The 20,294-nt window shown below is 36.5% G+C and overlaps 2 protein-coding genes and 1 long non-coding RNA gene across 3 annotated transcripts in view; 1 reads left to right on the forward strand and 2 right to left on the reverse strand.

The window, feature by feature from the left end:
• LOC125831780 (uncharacterized) overlaps positions 1 to 8,819 on the reverse strand; it is a 10,805-nt gene extending 1,986 nt beyond the window's left edge. The window contains exon 1 of the long non-coding RNA XR_007443190.1: positions 8,683 to 8,819. This is a non-coding gene — a long non-coding RNA (uncharacterized LOC125831780). The remainder of the gene's footprint in view (positions 1 to 8,682) is intronic.
• LOC125831759 (pleiotropic drug resistance protein 1-like) lies at positions 1,661 to 9,384 on the forward strand. Its single transcript, XM_049510949.1, is given in 20 exon segments — positions 1,661 to 2,020; positions 2,608 to 2,728; positions 3,028 to 3,201; positions 3,679 to 3,838; positions 4,299 to 4,375; positions 4,468 to 4,521; positions 4,660 to 5,052; positions 5,363 to 5,644; positions 5,741 to 6,057; positions 6,143 to 6,303; positions 6,385 to 6,488; positions 6,568 to 6,724; positions 6,837 to 6,997; positions 7,091 to 7,233; positions 7,235 to 7,409; positions 7,510 to 7,800; positions 7,882 to 7,965; positions 8,048 to 8,409; positions 8,495 to 8,921; positions 9,029 to 9,384. Coding segments are annotated over 20 exon segments (4,224 nt in total). The 5' UTR covers positions 1,661 to 1,697; the 3' UTR covers positions 9,287 to 9,384.
• Positions 9,385 to 9,983: 599 nt separating this feature from the next.
• Positions 9,984 to 20,077, reverse strand: LOC125831120 (methionine--tRNA ligase, cytoplasmic-like). The gene is made up of 17 exons (XM_049510304.1): positions 19,960 to 20,077; positions 19,734 to 19,899; positions 18,498 to 18,651; positions 17,886 to 18,035; positions 17,301 to 17,525; positions 17,000 to 17,143; positions 16,599 to 16,689; positions 16,354 to 16,460; positions 16,096 to 16,210; positions 15,240 to 15,358; positions 14,968 to 15,033; positions 14,667 to 14,795; positions 14,427 to 14,570; positions 14,207 to 14,336; positions 12,046 to 12,284; positions 11,865 to 11,966; positions 9,984 to 10,247 (listed from the first exon to the last, which is right to left on the reverse strand). The coding sequence occupies exons 1-17, from the start codon at positions 20,075 to 20,077 to the stop codon at positions 10,017 to 10,019; spliced, it is 2,430 nt and encodes an 809-aa protein (XP_049366261.1). The 3' UTR covers positions 9,984 to 10,016.
• Positions 20,078 to 20,294: the final 217 nt, after the last annotated feature.

Genomic DNA, 20,294 nt, shown 5'->3' on the forward strand with positions numbered 1-20,294 from the left:
TTGTCTTAAATATGATCGAAATAATTTTGACATATATTTTTAACATTATCACTTCTTAGAATATGTAAACATTGAATTGAGTTTTAAATTCAACACAAAAGACACAAAAATGAGTAAATACTCCAAAGTGACTCAATCCACTTATTAATTCTTGAAGATAATGAGATGTGATGGACATTTTGCAAATCAACATGACTCTCAATTCAAAGAAGAAACAAAGATAGATAAGGATGTTCCAATCGATAATGTATTCAAAAAGAGATACAATACTAGAGCAAAAAACATATCAAGACTCAAAGATATAGAGTTCATTATACGTGATTTTTTATCAATAACATGATCTGAATAGATAATAATTAAAATATATATATATGACACTTAAAAGGTCTATGGTAAGCGTACATAAAATCTAGTCAAAGGTCAATTTTGATAGATTTAATATATATGACAAGGTAATAGAGAAAATTAGTTAAACAACTTCAAATTCAATTTTATTACAAGTTGATCAATCAGCTTTCGAACCGGACAGGATAATTTGTGTGATCGAAATTTTGAAAATATATTAGAAATCATAATATATAAATATACATTTTAATTTAAATATACATAAATAAACATTTAAATTTTATACTAAACAAAAAAAAAAAACACCTCTTATATGATAATTTGGATGAAATCAAATACTCAATTGATCGTAGCTCAAACCAGTAGAATTGATTTCCATCTTCACCATTTCCGAATTCATCAAACAAAATGCTCGGAGACCGATCACAACCGCCATACATTTCAAATTCCACCAAAGTAGCCGGATTTTACAGAGCCACTCCGGAGATACCACCGCAATCGGTTCTGTCGAAGCACGCGCCGGCGCGTGTAGGACCACACAGTTCTTTCACAGTCACCGGAGATGTTATTTCCGGCCGGCAAAGCTGTTCCATCTCCTTCCCCGGTGGCGGTGAAGCAAAACAGTCACTCTTTGAGAGAGACCCATAAACTAACTATATATTCAAATCCCTACAAATCAGCTGTACTGATTCTCCAACAGGTAACAAATTGAAGACTGTTTCTTCTTAACCTTTGTTTTAATTATTATTACTGTGTGTTTTTTTAATTAATTACTTACTAAATTCCAAGTTTTGTGTAGGAATAATTAGTACTAATTTTTAAATTATAAATGAAAAATATATACCATCAATTTTACTTGATGCAGTTTGGCTTAATCAGCCATTCATAATATATCATTGTATAATTGATTTGATTTATTGGTGGCTTTTGAGTATTCTAGATTTTCCTTAATATCTAATCATAATCTAGAAAGGCAAAATATTCACATAAAAAATAGTTGAATAAAAAGACTACATTTGCGTTAATATATCCTGAGTTTGCTGCTACATAAGTGCTCTGCCTTGTAATCTAATTGGCACCAAATATTCTTTTGTTCTTTATAACCATATCATCTTACAAGTGAAAGAGCACCAAAAATAAATAAAAAAATAAAAAAATCAAGAAAAAATATTTCGGTATCTCCCCATACTCTAGTTATGTACATTTGGACAAGTTTGAAGTATTGGAAACAATTTTTCATTTTTAGGTACGACGAAAAGTCATCATTTGCATAGTTTAGGAGTTCTGCTTAGAGTTGAGGAGAACTAAAAAAAAAAGATTAGTCTATTGATTGATCAAGTGGACATTGGTTCATGATGGAGCCAGCGAATCTTAACAATTTTAGAGGTAGTATGAGGGGAAGTTTGAGGGCAGATTCTAGCAACTCGATATTTTCGCGTTCAGCAAGAGATGAGGATGATGAAGAGGCTCTTAAATGGGCTGCATTGGAAAAATTGCCTACGTTTGATCGGATGAGAAAAGGTTTATTGTTTGGAAAAGAAGGTGAAGCTGCTGCTGAAGTTGATACAAATGATATTGGACATCAAGAAAGGAAGAATTTGCTTGATAGGCTTGTGAAAGTTGCTGATGAAGATAATGAGAAGTTCTTGTTGAAACTCAAGAACAGAATTGAGACGTAAGTGAGATAATTTGAACTTTTCATTTATATATAGTTCGTTTTTCATTTTGGAAAATCTAGGCGCTACGTAAGAGTTAGTGTTGTGCGACCAGAAGGTCACAGGTTTAAGTTGTGAAAACAGCCTCGTACAGAGTTGCAAGGTAAGACTGTGTACAATGGATCTAATGTGGTTCGGCCCTTTCCTGACCCCTTGCATAACAAGAGTTGTGTCCAGAGGTCAAGGCTTAATCCATGATAACATCCTATTGCAGAAACACAAGATATAGCCGTGTACAATGACCAGATGTGATGCCTTTCGAGAGGGGGAGCTAGAATTTTTAGTTTTTGGGTTCTGAACCACACTTCATTTTACTTATTGGGTTCTGAATAGATTATTTTTACATATTAAATGAAATTTTAAACACAAACATGATTTGAGTCAAAGTTAACTACAATTGTGGCTCCGACCTTGGCCCTTCCTCAGACCTAGGGATAGTGAGAACTTAGTGCATCGAATTTTGGCCTTCTCTCTTCTTTCTTTTCTAACTATGTTGAGTATCCCTTTTCTATTTTCTGTATTTAACTTCGTTTTTGAAAATTTTCAGAGTTGGGATTGATTTGCCATCAATAGAAGTGAGATATGAGCATCTAAACATTGATGCAGATGCATCTGTAGGAAGCAGAGCTTTGCCTACGTTTATCAACTTCATGACCAATTTTGTTGAGGTACAAATATGAAAGAAAAAAACAAACATTTTAATATTTCTATTTCTTTTAATTGAAACTAAGGAGGTGAGTCTTGGAGCAACAATAAAGTTGTTTCCATGTGACCTATAGGTCACAGGTTCGAGTCGTGGAAGTAGTCACTAATCCTTACATTAGGGTAATGCAAGATTATGGTCATCACCCCCTTGGGGTGTGACCCTCCCTCGGACCCTGCTAATGCGAGATTCTTTGTGCACCTAGCTGCCTTTTTTTTCTAATTGAAACTAACTTCTTTTTCTTTCCAATATTTTGCTCCAAAGACATTCTTGAATTCTATTCACATACTTCCAAGTAGAAAGAGGCAAATCACAATTCTCAAAGATGTAAGTGGTATGATTAAGCCTTCCAGAATGACTCTGCTTTTGGGACCTCCAAGTTCTGGAAAGACGACTCTGTTATTAGCTTTGGCCGGAAAACTTGATCCTACTCTAAAGGTGAGATTTTTCAATTCCAAGTCAGGATGTCCTACTATAGAAGATTGCTTATCTGATTTTAGTTTCCTAATTTCATTAATTAAGGATGATTACCGTCTATAAAATGTATTTGGACAATTGGACTCTTCAAAAGTGATGTCGGGTGCATGTTGAATACTCAAAAAGAGTGTATTTGTAGAGGATCCAACACGGGTACGACTCCATAATGGAGAGACGGAGCAACATTGCCTTTAATTACCTCAAAGTGACTTGATACCTATGTTGCTCGGACTCTCCAAAAATGGTGTCGAACCCATGTTGGATCCCTCGAATATGCACTACTTACCTAGTATCCGCATGCACCTGTTGACATTTTTTAAGAATTCGAGCAACATAGCTTGATATTAAAAAAAAAAAATCACTGTCAATTCATAGAAGTAGGACCCTTTTATAAATATGATTTTTTTAAAAAGTTTTCCCCTTTTTTTTGGAAATCAGGTTACTGGAAATGTAACCTATAATGGACATGAACTACATGAATTTGTTCCACAAAAAACAGCTGTTTATATCAGCCAATATGACTTGCATATTGGAGAAATGACTGTAAGGGAAACTTTGGAATTTTCTGCAAGATGCCAAGGAGTTGGCCCTAGATATGGTTAGTGTTTTCTTCTTCTTCTTTTTTCTTATAACTAAGAATTGTTTGGTAGAGTGTATATGAATAGTAGTGAATAAAGTGTTTTAGTAATGCTGAAATTAGTTATATTAGGATTATTTATATTCCACTGTTTGGTTTGGTGTTTTAAGAACGGTTCTGTCTTTAACCATGCTTATTTATGTATTAATAACCCTTATATTGCTAATACCATGGATTGCTATGAAGAAGTTATACATCCTATAATACTGAATAGGGTGTGTAGTAATTATACATAGGTTGAAAATCCTACCAAACAAAGGATTAAACAATTTCATGACTAATACATATGTTATTTTCTCTAATACATCGTACCAAACTACCTCTAAATGTATTTTTTATAAGTGAATTTTATTTTTTATTTTGCAGTGAAAACATTAGATATTCATTTGTTAATTATTATTTTTCCTGAAAACTTATATAGAGATGTTGGCTGAACTATCAAGAAGAGAGAAAGCAGCTAATATCAAACCAGATCATGATGTTGATATCTACATGAAGGTAAGAATACAACAGAGAGACATGAGAGGGAATTATACTAAATCTGTTAGTAAATTTACATTTATAGTTTTTATTGTTTTTGGCAAATGTAGGCTTCAGTAACAAAAGGACAGGAAGCTAATGTTGTTACAGATTATGTTCTTAAGGTAACATTTACAATCCAATATTTTGCATAATAAGGATTTAATGTATATAGTGCTATTAACTTGTAGTAGCAGATAAACTGTCTTATGGATGTTGTGTATCGTTATCTTCCAGTATGGTAATTTGACTTCCATTTGCAGATTTTGGGTCTGGATGTCTGTGCTGATACTATGGTGGGAGATGAAATGTTAAGGGGTATTTCAGGGGGGCAAAAGAAACGTGTAACGACGGGTGAAATGCTTGTTGGACCATCAAAGGCGCTTTTCATGGATGAAATCTCAACTGGATTGGACAGTTCAACTACTTTCTCCATTGTCAATTCGCTAAGACAATCGGTGCAGCTCTTGAAGGGAACTGCTGTGATATCTCTGTTGCAGCCAGCCCCCGAGACTTACAATTTATTTGATGACATCATTCTGTTGTCGGATGGACGCATTGTCTATCAGGGCCCTCGGGAAGCCGTTCTTGACTTCTTTGAATCCATGGGATTCAAATGCCCCGAAAGGAAAGGTGTGGCAGATTTCTTGCAAGAGGTATGTCTTACAATAAAGTATAACCAACATAGATAATGGCGTGAAGTAGGTAATCATCTCTCATCTAAGAGTTTAAACTGTTAGAGAGGGTGCACTATTATGTTTAGTTAATTATTTCATGTGTCCCCTCACATACTGTTCTGGTTCTTTTTCATGGGTGGTCATGAGACTTAAACCGACCCTTCGTCTATTATGATACTATGCTGAAGTATGTGACCATAAATGCTTAATCTGTTAGGTAGACCACACTTTTATTTAGTTAACTATGTCTTAGACATACAAGAATGAAGTTTTAAATTATGTATTGCAGGTAACATCAAAGAAGGATCAACAACAATATTGGGCTAAAAGGGATGAGCCTTATAGGTTTATCACATCAAAAGAATTTTCTGAGGCATATCAGTCTTTCCACGTTGGAAAGAAACTCGCGAATGAGCTTGCAACTCCATATGACAAGACCAAAAGCCACCCTGCTGCTTTGTCTACTCAGAAGTATGGTATAGGGACGAAACAAATGTTGAAGGTCTGCGCTGAACGAGAATTTCTACTAATGAAGAGGAACTCATTTGTTTACATATTCAAGCTCTTTCAGGTACTGACTACTTGGTGTATTAGATAAACAAGTGTTTGCCATTTCAATACCATGTGCCTATTGTTAATTCTCTTTGTTTCGGTTCTGTTTTCTCAGCTCGTGGTAATGGCACTTATAATGATGACCGTCTTTTTCCGTACTGAGATGCCCCGAGATAATATGGATGATGGAGGGATGTATGCTGGTGCTCTCTTTTTCGTAGTCGTTGTGATTATGTTTAATGGAATGGCTGAGATCAACCTGACGATTTTAAAGCTTCCAGTCTACTTCAAACAAAGGGACCTTCTTTTTTATCCTTCATGGGCATATGCCCTACCCACATGGATTCTCAAAATCCCAATAACATTTATTGAAGTTGGTCTTTGGACGTTTCTTACATATTATGTCATGGGATTTGATCCTAATGTTTCAAGGTAAGGGAAGAAAAAAGATAGTGCAGAGTAATAATTTGATGGTCTTTCATAATTTCATGTTTATCAAGGGACTATGGCTTTGCAGATTGTTCAAACAATTCTTGCTTCTCGTACTAGTACACCAGATGGCATCAGGATTGTTCAGATTCATTGGTGCAGCGGGGAGAACAATGGGAGTCGCTACCACATTTGGAGCATTTGCACTGGTTTTGCAATTTGCATTGTCTGGATTTGTCCTCTCGAGAAGTATGTTTTATTGTGTTCGCAAGAAATTTTTTCTTGTTCAGTCATACATTTATTTATTTTCTATTTTGCATGATGCTACAGATGATGTGAAGAAATGGTGGATCTGGGGTTACTGGATCTCACCATTAATGTATTCTGTGAATTCAATTCTTGTGAATGAATTTGATGGGAAGAAATGGGAACATGTAAGTGTTTTTATTCCAAACCACATGCAAATAGCTAATTTTCTCATATATGGATGCCCATTCCTCTTAATTAAAACAGATTGCGCCAAATGGAGCTGAGCCACTTGGACATGCAGTAGTAAGATCTCGAGGGTTCTTTCCAGATGCATATTGGTACTGGATAGGTGTTGTGGCACTTATCGGATTCATAATAATCTTCAACCTCTGCTACAGTATTGGACTCGCTTACCTGAACCGTGAGTATCTCTGGTGCCTTGACATTCCCCTAGAAAAGAACATAAAATGAACAATGCCTTATACTGTGACCGGAGAAACGGGGCTAATACCATATTTCTTATACATCTTCAGCTTTTGGTAAGCCACAAGTTATGATATCAGAAGACGATGAGAATGTTCGACTCATCGAGGAAAGTGAAACTGAGGGTGAAAAGAAGAAGGGAATGGTTCTTCCATTTGAACCGCATTCCATCACCTTTGATAACGTTGTATACTCCGTTGACATGCCTCAGGTAACTTTCCAGAACCTTTCACGAATAATATTTGTGACTAGTAAGGTTTTTATTTTCTATGAACAACTAACTTAACATTCTAATGAATTGCAGGAAATAAAAGACCAAGGTTCCACTGAAGATAGATTGGTACTTCTAAAAGGAGTGAGTGGAGCTTTCAGGCCAGGTGTTCTCACAGCCTTGATGGGCGTTAGTGGAGCCGGTAAAACAACATTGATGGATGTCTTGGCCGGAAGATATTGATGGTGACATCAAGATTTCTGGATATCCGAAGAAGCAAGAAACGTTTGCACGTATTTCTGGATATTGTGAACAGAATGACATCCATTCGCCTTATATTACAGTTTATGAGTCATTAGTTTACTCAGCTTGGCTGCGTTTACCTCAAGATGTTGACAAAAACAACAGAAAGGTTGGTTCCCCTAAGTCCTTTCTCCATAAAATTGGTTGAACATATTAAAGAAACATGTATGGCAGGGCAATAACATAATTGATACATCACCGCTCTGCAGATGTTTGTTGAGGAAGTTATGGAACTTGTAGAGCTAACTCCTTTAAGATCAGCCTTAGTCGGATTGCCTGGAGTCAATGGTCTATCAACGGAGCAACGCAAAAGGCTGACCATTGCAGTTGAACTGGTAGCAAACCCCTCTATCATTTTCATGGATGAACCAACTTCAGGGTTGGATGCAAGAGCTGCTGCCATTGTAATGAGAGCTGTTAGGAACACTGTCGATACAGGAAGAACTGTCGTCTGTACCATTCATCAACCTAGCATTAACATTTTTGAAGCCTTTGATGAGGTGAGATTATTAACCTTCCAAGCATATTTGCTTCCACTTTCTCTTTTCCACCTGTATTAAATGTGAAACACGGCTTTGCAGCTATTTCTAATGAAACGAGGAGGACAGGAGATATATGTTGGTCCTCTGGGTCGCTATTCTTGTCATTTGATCAAATACTTTGAGGTACATTAACAAAAAAATATATGTGTTTGTTTTTCTTAGTTTATATAATCAAATACTAATCTTAGTTTCCTCTCGAGTTCAGTCATTGCCTGGAGTTAGTAAGATCAAAGAGGCTTACAATCCAGCAACTTGGATGTTAGAAGTCACAGCCGCATCTCAAGAAATGACGTTAGGAGTTGACTTTGCTGATTTGTACAAGAAATCAGACCTCTACAAGAGGAACAAAGCCTTGATTACTGAATTAAGTACGCCTCGTCCTGGTACAAAGGATCTGCATTTTGAAACTCAATTTTCACAGCCTTTCTGGACTCAATGTATGGCATGTCTCTGGAAGCAACATTTATCATACTGGCGTAATCCATCTTACACGGCAGTTAGATTCATCTTCACAGTCATCCTAGCACTTGTCTTTGGCACATTGTTCTGGGATCTTGGTAGAAGAGTGTAAGTAAAATCACATTGACAAGTAAATATAAACTTGTAAAAAAGGTAACTTTTCCCTAAACTTTTCGAGCTCTATTGATCACAGGAGTCGGAGCCAGGATCTTTTAAATGCTATGGGATCTATGTATGCTGCAACTCTGTTCCTTGGTGTACAAAATTGTTCATCAGTCCAGCCTGTTGTAGCCGTTGAGCGTACTGTATTTTACAGAGAAAGAGCTGCTGGAATGTATTCTGCTTTACCTTATGCCTTTGGACAGGTTATTGTTGAAATACCTTATGTATTTGTACAAGCAGCTTTCTATGGTATAATTGTTTATGCAATGATCGGATTCGAATGGACTGTTGCCAAGTTCTTTTGGTACCTCTTCATCATGTATTTCACTCTCTTGTACTTCACCTTCTATGGCATGATGACTGTGGCTATTTCCCCGAATCAAAACGTTGCTTCTATAGTAGCGGCCTTCTTCTATGCAGTATGGAATCTCTTTTCAGGATTCATCGTTCCCCGTCCTGTAAGTTTTTGCAAATCCTTCATTTCCATCTTTCTTTTTATCCACATAAACTAAACTGAATATCGGAAAATGACATGTTATCTTTGTGTCTGTTTTGCTAAAAACAGCGTATTCCAATATGGTGGAGATGGTACTATTGGCTTTGCCCTGTCGCGTGGACCTTGTATGGTCTCGTTGCATCACAATTCGGAGACCTCCAAACTAGGGTTAGCAATGATGAAAATGTTGAACAATTCTTGGGGCGTTATTTTGGATTTGAGCATGATTTTCTTGGAGTCGTTGCAGCAATTATCGTTGCATGGCCTGTTGTTTTTGCCTTCCTGTTTGCATTTGCCATTAAGGCATTCAACTTCCAGAAAAGATAAAGTGTGTTCACTTTCTAACAACTTGAGAGAAAGAAGAGACTACTATGTGCAGTTCACTTTTTGAAAATTGTTTATATTTTTTTGGTTTCTTCCTTAGTCCCTAGTTTTGTTGTACAATTAAATGATTGTTCATTAACAAATGAAAATATACAAGAAATTTACTCCTTGTTTTGATTTATTTTCTTCTTACCTTTCCCTTCACCGAGTCGAAGTGTAACTGGTAAAGTTGCATTAGCAGTGTCACTTGTCAGTCTATTATTACAATTCGACTTATATAAGAATTTGGAAATTGATGTTCATTTTGCATTATTTTCAACAATATGACTGAAATTGTTTGAACCGTATGTCCAACCCCTGTAGCCTCCTGAAATTTCAACGTTTATTTAAATAATCTCATTTCAAACCCAAACCATCGCGTTTACGTAGATCTATTACATACTCCCTTTATTTCAGAGTACAAACGTCAAACTTAATGGCAGAATGATAAACAGTGTGAAACCATCATAGTTGTAATAATATGGAAAGCCTATGATGCCCGATCCAAAAGTCATTAAAAATACTTGTGTAGTAACTAGCTTGTTTAATAGAATCAAAACTTGCTATTATAGTAATATTATGAACAATTGATAACAGTAAGATGATAGATTACTATCATAGCACTAAAGAAGAAAAAACTTTAAATGTGTTAGTTACATAGTTTTCTCCTAATAGATGAACCAAAAAAATCAGCCTACCTTATTGTTCCTTCAGAAATGGAAGCAACCTTGCAAATACCAACTGATGTGGTGAATGGCACATCTTTGTAGCAGGCAACTAACTCCTTATTGGTATGTAAATCCACCTGAACAGTCTCCCAAACTTTCTTCTTAGGGTTCAAGATATCGTCAGGTTTGCCATCAAATCCGGGGAATGTAACTCGTTCCCCAATCACAGCATCTTTTGGTGGCTCGATCAATTCAACCTGACGTTGTATATCAACGTTAGTATAAATTATCGAAGTCTATCAATTAAAAGTATGAAATCGGCAAGGAGATGAGTCCTAATAGCAGCAGTCATGTAATGCCCGTTCTACAATATTGCTGTAGAGAGAAAGTAGATGTTCTTAGCCACTTTTCCTGTTCTCCCTTACCCCCATTCTGTCAGATACCTTTCCAAGTTTTGTAGATATGTTAGATAGTAGATATGCTCCACTTTTTAGACTACATGCCACCATAAATTAATTAACTTTCCATATTTCCATTTCAGAATTAAGCAAGTAAAATGTAGTTCCACAAAAACACATACACAAGGCACATGAAATATTTGGTCTAGCCACCTAATGTGAAGGTTAAGAATCCTCCAAAGACATCTCACTACAAAAGCTACAACATGCTAACACACATATATGTATATATTTTTGTCCTAGAAAAGCTATACTGGCCTTGCAAAAGTCGTATGACTATTCTTGTATAATGGGAAAATGTGAGATGTAGAGAACCTCTTGTTTTAGTGAACTCTTAATTTGCCTTAAAGACAAGATCATTTAGCATCAATGCTCTGTCTGGAAGACAATTAGAAGACTGTGGCCATCCTTTATCCCCAATCTATCCTTTAGGATTGGGAATGGGGTGAAAACCAGTTTCTGGAATGATCTTTGGTTAGGGGAAGAGAATTTGAAGATCATGTTCCCAGATTTTTATATATTGAGCCTACAACAGATGGACACTGTGGCACAAGTGTGGAGCCCTCAAGGTTGGGATTTGATCTTTAGGAGGGCTTTAAATGACTGGGAGGTTGATAGAGTAGCAGGATTATTACACACACTAAATGCATTTCCAGGTGTCACTGAAAGTCCTGATACTCCAATCTGGAAAATGCGCAAGAAAGGGATTTTTTCTGTGAAGTCTTGTTACTGGAGCTTAAACTCTAATCAGGCTATGGAAATGGAATGGCCTTGGAAACTAATCTGGAAAATCAAGGTTCCTCACAAGGTCTCGGGTTTTATTTGGTTGGCAATTAGGGAAGCATGTCTAACTCATGAAGTGTTACAAAGAAGAGGTATACAGATTTGCTCAAGGTGTTTCATGTGTGGGGAAGAGGCACAAGTTAATAGTCACTTATTCTTACACTACAGAACAGCTGCAAATCTGTGGAACATGTTCTTATGTATACTTGGAGTTAACTGGGTAATGCCCAAGACTACTTCAGAGTTGTTGAGACAGTGGGAAGGAGTGGGCAGAAGAAGAAGATCCAAATTAAGGGGCAATTTTAGGCTCTTGCTCCGCCGAGTTGTGCCAATAGTTAGATCCACATTTACCTCTTTGCCAAGACATTTTGCAATGGTTCCAGCTAAAGCTCTAAGCTTCATAGCAAAAATAATCCTAGCAATGCTGCTTTTTTAAAAAAATCTGTTCATCTTATACAATTTTTCCCTTCTTTTCTGGACTTCAATTTTTTCTCCTTTTTGGTATTGGGTTTCTAAGTGTGGAGGTTAGTAGTCATAGCATTCAGAGTTGAATATGTAGAAATTAATCATGGCAAGACACATAGCAATTTTCCAGAGATATGGACAGAAGAGATGAGCACCCTTGCTGTTTACCTTAGTGTGATCACTATTAGAAGTGGCAAGAACCATTGCCTGGGACTTTATCCCCCTCATGCTAACTGGTTTTAGGTTGCATAGAACACAGACCTTCCGATTCTGAAAGGGAAATGTCACTGCAAATAAATTTCACCAGTTCATTTTATATTTGGAAATTGCATTAGTGTGGAAGCCAAACCTGCATCTCCTCAAGTGGAATATATTTTACAAGGCCACTAACAACAGTTCTGGGCAGAGCTTCACCAACATCAATCTCTTCCACGTACAACGAATCAGCATCAGGATGTTTCTGCGCTTTGGTTATGAGGCCAACACGAATGTCGAGTCTACTAATGGAAATGTCTCCTTCAACAGAGGCTGGGGCCTTAGATTTGGTTTCAGAAGATTTTGTTGCACATTCCTTCTTCTTATTACCATCTGGTACACAATACAAAAACCAAAGTAAGCCAAAACCCATATGATTCTCATGCAAGAATAGAGCTAAACTGCAGCCACCAACCATGGCCAATTAGACCTAGAACTTAGATAAGAATCCGACAGGATCCGATAAGGGTAGATGATTTACTCGTCTCTTATGAAAGCATAAGGAGCTGTATGTATTCTTGAAAGCTTAAATTTTTGGCACCAAGCGAGAAATCTTCACAGGCGATTAGGATTTACTATTTAGAGGTGTGGTGTTAAGAAAATAAGAGGACCAAAAGAGAGGTGGTAATCAATATCTTGAAAGGAACAGTGAGAAGTGCCTCAAAGACAGCTATTGCTAAATCGTCTCAGGTAAGAAAGGTGTGTTGGGGGGGACAAAAGGTTAAATTCATTTTTATAAACCCAACATGATGCTCAAAAGAAAAACAGCACAAGAGGAACAATTAGACACTTCTCTCTATCTTTTTACAAGTTCTTTTTGTTTGATGAAGTAATATAATTATTGATAAGTCCACGCAGAAGAGGTACTGAATGTGATGCAGCACCAAAAAGAGAGCAGGGAGAAGAGAGAACAGAAAGGGGAGAGATAGAGGAACAGAAGAAGGAGAAAAGAGAAATAGATCTGAGGAGAGGATTTTAATATCAATTTTTTTCATATTTTCAAGACAAATGTCTATCTAAAGAATAAGGAGCCCTAAACAACTCATAAATAGGAGAATGGTGAAGAATAGAGAGAGAAGAGGGAGAAGCAGAAAGATAGAGAAAGAGGAAGAATAAGGGAGAGGGAAAGACAAACAGGAGGAGGGATTTCAATACTCCCTCCGTCCACTTTTACTTGTCCACTTTCACATATCAAGGGGAAGACAATATTTCACTAAATCTGAATGTTAGGAGATTGTAGGTCTTCCAAAACAACTTCATTTCCATCAATCTTATTAGCAATAATATAGCGTTCGTATGGCCATTTGTTTCCACATTCCAAGATAGCTACAGATCTGTGGAACATGTTTGTTTGTACACTTGGGGTAAACTGGACAATGCCCAGAACCACTTTTGAGGTCCTAACACACTGGCAAGGAATTGGAAAGAGAGGATCAAAGGAAAGATTGGTGGGAAAATATCCCTGCTTGCATCTGGTGGACACTATGGAAAGAAAGGAATAAGAGATGTTATGAAGGAAAGGTTAGCAGCTCACAGGAGATCAAGATGAGATGTCTTAGTCTTTTGTATTTTTCGTGTAAGCAAAATTTAGTGGAGGGAAGTAGATAGCTTTGTGGAGTTTATAAGCCAATTGTAAATTTTTGAAAGTTTGTCTTTTTGGATTTTGAGTATGATGGCACTCCATGGGGGGTTTGTAAATCCCACCTCATCAGTTATTGATGAGTTCTTTAGTGTGAATACAAAGTTACCTATTTCAAAAAATAAATCCAAACTAGTTTTCTGTCACTTTTGTAGTGTCCCTAAGTCCACACTGTATTACTCTATCCCAAAGCTCCATCATATGCCACTCTGGTTCATAAGTTTAATGTTACAAAAGTTCGCACAACTTCAAATATCTCCTTGTTATTCTTTCTTCACTCGTCTGACATCCCACCACTTCTTAGTATAGCATCAAATGGCTTGGTAAGCCATACTACTCCAACCTCCCCAAGACACTTCCAAACCTCCATGGAATACACAATAGGTTTTTACTTTTTTCTTTAACTAGTAAATAAGATTATATTGTACTGCACTATGAATGCATCCCATTACCACAGCCAGTACTGCACTTCATCAATGCTCCAAAAACAATCAAAGCAACTGCTCAGAAACTTGTGCCTAAAGAAACTAGAAGGATCCTTCCTTAAAACCTTAACATGCCTGCCCTAGAAATAAATAAATTCATGACAGAAAGTCAAATAAATAGAAATTCTAACCTGATATTTTTGCTTTCTTCAATTGTTTAGCCATCTCTTTGGCCTCAGTTTCTGCCTTCAGAGCCCTATCTGCCCTATCTGCCTGACTTCCAGCAAACTTATTTCTGTAGAATTCAACTTCTTCATCTTTCTGTATATTATCATCAGCATCAATTACAAACCAGAAAACAAAATGAAAGAACGAATACACATGCAGTAAAAAGAGACTAAAATGCATTACCAGCTCTTTGAACAATGGTGCTGGTGTTCCAATTTTGTGACCTGCGGGTAGAATATCCCATGGTCTTTTGCCATTTTCAATGTCACCTCCTTCATCAGACAGTGAAAATTGTGTTTCAGGAGGCATGTTGAGCTGCTTAAGCACCTGTGAATCAAGAGGGGAAAAGCATCAAATCCCTGAACATAGACAGATGACATAACACAAAGTTCAATTTTGCCATGATGGCAACAGAAATATTACCTCTCGTGAAAAAGATGGCATAAATGGCTCTAAAAGACATGCTAGAAGATATACTAGACCACAAGCAGTTCTCATCACTATCGAACAGGAAGGCCTGTCTTCCTTGTAAAGCTTCCAAAATTGGCTCGCCTGCAGAAAGAAATTTGAAGCAATGAAGAGTAACCATAAGAATACCCACAATCGTTACCATTGTCACATGGAAAAATCAAAATTTCAGTAAGTTAAAATAAAGTGAGATAATTACACTCGCATTGCAGTTATTGATCAAAAACTATAGAGCTGGAAAGCACTTGACAATTACCTGCAGATAACCGTTTCCTTCACTAGAAATAGACATAGTGACCTTCAAGCCTTGCTTCAATTTAACCTAGACCAAAAAGCATCAAAGAAAGAAGAGCACCAGTCAAGATAGAATCAGATGCAAGAAAATGTGTCACCCGTGGCAGATGAGTAACCTTATTATCATAGCTTCCTTTTTCTCTTTCTTTTTTTTACTTTTTCTTTACTGATAAAATAAGATCAAACTACTTATAACACTACAACTGGGAAACCCAGGAAAAGTTGTTTAACCACCTTCTCCATGGCTTCTACATATTGCTGAACACAACTTCTAACTTTTTCACCCAATGCCTTTGTCAAGGAATATGATTCTGCTCCTTCAGCGTCGGGAATAATAGAACCATAACCTGAGTCTGTATGAGGGCATTGTCAATCCATTAGATATGTAGGAAAAAGAGGATAAGAATTAAGACGTTTTCCCTAGTAGACATGATGGATTCTACACAATTAGCAAAATATACTACTTCCACCCAACCATAAGCCTACATCTTTCTCGAGAGAAAAATTTTCTACCTCTCTTTCTATTTTCTTTCTTGATAAGTTTTTCCTGCTTTCTGAAATACCAGTTTCATAATTCAAGGAGGCCTAGTGAGTGACTGTTTATTTTTTCATTTCCAAGAAATAGAAACAGATTTGCAGCAATCAACCAGATATGTACAGAATATTAACAACAGGAAACATGAACAATGTAGCAAACTATGTCATTTAGGGCTCATTTGGTAGGAGGGGTAAGGGATAACTAATCCCTGGATTAATTTTCGGATGAGTTTATCCCATGTTTTGTTGGGATAAAATCATGGGATAACTTATTCCGGGATTGTAGTGTTATTTTTATCCCACATTGAGGATGGAATAACAATCTCGGGATAATTGAACCTGGGATAATTTGTTTCTAACCAAACGAGCCCTTAATACATAAACCATAGGAATTATAGGAAAGATAAATAGACTGCAAACTAAGCTGCCAAACTTTTCAAAGCCTAAGCCCTAAAGACGCAAAATATCAACAGAGAAGCAACCTTGACAACTATGATAGCGCATTAACAGGGGAAAACTATGTAAATGTCCAAAAGCCAGCTAGCTGAGGTACCTGGATCTTTTGCGATGAAACTCAGGACTCTATTGACAAAATTGCCTAAGTTGCTTAGCAACTCACTGTTTAACTTCACTTGTAGGTCTGCCCACGAAAACAAAGAGTCTGAGACCTACAGTAACTGAAATATTTAGTGATACAATTGCATTACACAACTTGGAACTTTTTTTTTTTGGAAACATGTAAGGGTTCTATAGATGACAAAAAAGCAAGCACTGAGACAACAAATAACATCGTCAAGCAATATGGCCCCACCTCTGGCCTGTTTGTTAGCAGGTAATATCTCCATACTTCTACAGGAATATTTGTATCTTTTACATCATTACCAAAAACTCCTACACCCTTGCTCTTTGAGAATTTTCCTGATTAGGCCACCCAAAAAAGTGAGCGGATATAAATCAAGTTAGTAACATGGAACAATGTATTATTGGCTAGAATCGCCAAACTGAAGTCTCAAGCAGCAATCACACATTGCAACCCTCAACTAATTTCTAACTAACCTGCTTCATAGTTCAAGTACTCCGTTGCACTGATAGTTTTCAGAAGTGTCCAGCTTTCACCAGTTCCAAGAAGCGCAGATGGGAATAATACCTGGAAAATACAACATTCATCATTGGTACATGAATTAGCCACTCATTCCCTCACATATAACCACCTTGGTACTCATAAACTACTCATACTCCCGAGATAGAAAACTAATAATACGCGTAAAAATCATGAATCAGAGAACAACACATCAACAGACAACACTAATGACAATGCAGTACACATGAGCACCCTGCTTCAGGGCCATTAGTTGTCACTATTATCCTTCGTTCAAAATAATTTAAAAAGGCCTAATATCACAAAATTAGAAACCTACCAGCTAACACATGGTGATTTTAAAGTTTCTCGAACTTACAGTGTGAAAAGACACATTGTCCTTGCCCATAAACTGATACAGCTCCACATTATCTGGATTCTTCCACCACTTCTCCCACTCAGTTGTGTAGCATGAGGTGATTGATACATATCCAATAGGAGCATCATACCATACATAGAAAACCTAATTACCAATCAATGAATAATGTCATGAATCCAGGATCATAGGTAAACATTTGTTGTTAACTTCAAATTAAATTGACACAACAAAATTGATAGCTGGATGTGGATCAATAATCCCAGAGTTACAAGTTACAATCAATTGTTTTCACTCAACCAACCTTATCCTTGTATTTTTCATGTGGTACTGGAACTCCCCATTTCAAATCTCTAGTTATACACCTTGGATTAAGTCCATCTTTAAACCACGCATCTGTTATACGGATAGCATTCTGACTCCATCCCCCAGACGTGTCGTTGATATATGCTTCTAACTGATCCTTCAACAAAGGGAGCTCAAGAAACAAATGATCTGTATCTCGGATACAAGGAGTGTTGCAACAAACCTGTTGAGTGAGCAAGCTAAGATTTAAGCAGTTTGTAAAACTTTCTACCACATCCAATGTACACTTAGTCCACAACATGAATTAGTATAACTTTTAACACACATATACCCCCAATCCAATATATGAACAAGATTATGCGTAATATTTGTGCTTTCAATCCTTCATACATTCAATTATATCACAAGACATTGAATCCTTTACAACTTTTGTGATTGGGCTCAAACAAAAAATCAAGTATCTCACCGAAGGAATCTGCATTTATTTTCAAGAAACTAACATTTGATTAACTAACATGAAACTTTTTAAAATAAAACTCAGTAAGGAATACACATCTAACTGAAAATGAGAGGATAAGCGAACCTTGCATCTTGGCTCTATTAGTTCTGTGGGATTTAATAGTTTCCCACACTCATCGCATTGATCTCCTCGTGCAGAATCATAGTTGCAACCTGGACAGTTTCCCTCTACAAGTCTATCTGCTAAGAACCTTTTGCAGGTGTTGCAGTAAAGCTGCATAAGAGAAGGAACTTCAGTTGGGAAAATGTTGACTAAGCTCCAGCTGTGGTTCTTGCAACTACAGTTGAAGAAGCATTTGAAAGCTAAATCAAAATGTCTAGCTACATAGGCAGCACACAACAGTAGCAATGAGCTGATTGCCAGGGAAACAATTTCTTCTTCTTTTTTAGGAGAAAGATGATTGACAGGAAGATGCACCCCTAAGTGTGGCCTAGTGGTCAATGAAGTGGTTAAGAACCATGAGGTGTCAGGTTCAAATCCTAGCAAAGGCAAAAACACTAAGTGATTTCTTCGCATCTCTCCTAGCCTTAGTGGATAGAGTTACTTGTTACATGTTGCTGATGGGAGGTGGCAGATATCACGTGGAATTAGTCGAGGAGCGCGCAGCTGGCCTAGACACCACAATTATAAAAAAAAAGGATTGCCAGGTAGATAGATCGAAATAGAATCTGATACCTGCTGCATTGTATTCTCAGAAAGGGAATCATTTTCCCAGAGCTTCTTGAAAATTGCTTGACAAATTTCTGTCTGTTGTGGTGTTGATGTGCGTCCAAATTCATCAAAGCTTATATCAAACCATTTATAAACTTCTTTGTGAATTGCATGATATCTGCAAGCCAATAAGAGGAGAAAGAAATTGTGAAATAGGGTTGGCTTCATGCTATCAACTGTATAAAGTAAAAGGATATATTAAAGAAGCCATATAGAAAGTTACAATTAAAGAGGAAAAATACATTCTTTTTTTTAAAACGGACCAAAACGGAAAGTAACACAAACAAATTGAAAGAACTAAGTACTAATTACACTAGTTTTAATACATGAATAATTCACTTCCTAACCACAACCAACCCTCCCTTTCAATTTGTTTGCCTCGTTTTGACTTGGCACGAAGATAAAAAAAAAAAAAAAAAAAAACCTTGAATTTTGTGATCTTAAACTAAAGATACATAGAATGTACTGAATGTAGAATGTACTGAATGTCTGGTCTTAAACATGTCACGTGGAAAGTTAGAATTAAAGTATTGTCAAAAAAGGAACGAGACTATCTTTTCGAAACTAACCAAAAAGGAAAGTTTAACAAACAAATTGAAACAAAGGAAGTACTAGTTATGCTAGTTTTAATACACGAATAATTCACTTCCTAAACACCAGCCAAACAACCCTCCAATACTCAAAAGTATCATAAAGATAGTAGTAGTAATATATTCAGAGGCGTACGTACGAGGGGGTCACCGGGTTCACATGAACCCATGCTTCCCTCCTAAAATCATATATAGTAGTGTTATATTTTTTCAATTTTTGTTAAATATAGATGTGTGAACCCACAATTGAAGTATCATATACTACGATGATGGTTGAGTGCACCTTTCAGTAAGATTAGAAATTTGACATTTATATCTATCTTGTATTATTTTTCTTTCTAAAATTGGGTAACACCTCTCTAAGTGTTATTGGTAGCACTTTTGGCGTTTTAATTAATTAAGAATTTTAATTTTGGACCTATAATTTTAAAATTTTATAGTTTCAATTATATGAACCTAAATATCAAACCGATTCAATCCACCTTTTCATAATAGTGCACCCATCATACCGAAATTCTGGATACACCTCTGAATACATTTATACATTCTCCTCCATACCAAACACACCCAAATTCCATACCAACACAAAGATCAAAATAAGTTAGCTTACTTGTCGCAAATCTCCTTTGGATGACAATTTTCCTCCAAAGCTTTAGTCTCAGTTGCCGTCCCATACTCATCTGTACCACACGTATATATTGCATTGTATCCTCTAATCCTACAGTACCTCGCAAACACATCCGCACTCAACACAACAACAACAACAACAAAAAAAACTTCACAAAATCATCCAAACCCAAAAATTCCAAAAAAAATAAATTAAAAATCGTACATACATCCGATGATGTTGCCAAGATGAGGAACGTTGTTGACGTAAGGCAAAGCACTAGTAATTAGGATGTTTCTTTTGCCTTCGATTGGAACTTTCGGAGTCGCCTTACGATCATCGCCCATTTTTGATAGATTTGCTAGGATTTAAAGAGGTTTTTTTCCGGCCGATTGCTGCTGATGAAGGAGACGAAGTGTAAAGAGAGAAAGAGAATGTTAGAAGTGTGTGTAGTGTAATAATATTATAGGGAGTACATGTATATATATATATATATATACTAGTTTTTTTGACGATTATCAATTCCAAAAATACATGTTATAGTAAATAGTATTTGCTTATTTA

This window comes from Solanum verrucosum, unplaced genomic scaffold, assembly GCF_900185275.1.
Source record: "Solanum verrucosum unplaced genomic scaffold, falcon-dt-bn FXZP01000049.1, whole genome shotgun sequence".
Taxonomy (NCBI): Eukaryota; Viridiplantae; Streptophyta; class Magnoliopsida; order Solanales; family Solanaceae; genus Solanum; species Solanum verrucosum.

Coding starts and splice junctions, on each gene's coding strand:
- LOC125831120 (XM_049510304.1), bottom strand. CDS start 20,077: ATGGGCGATGATCGTAAGGCGACTCCGAAAGTTCCAATCGAAGGCAAA. Junction 19,900..19,959: donor TCTTGGCAACATCATCGGAT/GTATGTACGATT, acceptor GATTTTGTGAAG/TTTTTTTTGTTGTTGTTGTT. Junction 14,571..14,666: donor TGCCATCTTTTTCACGAGAG/GTAATATTTCTG, acceptor CTTGATTCACAG/GTGCTTAAGCAGCTCAACAT.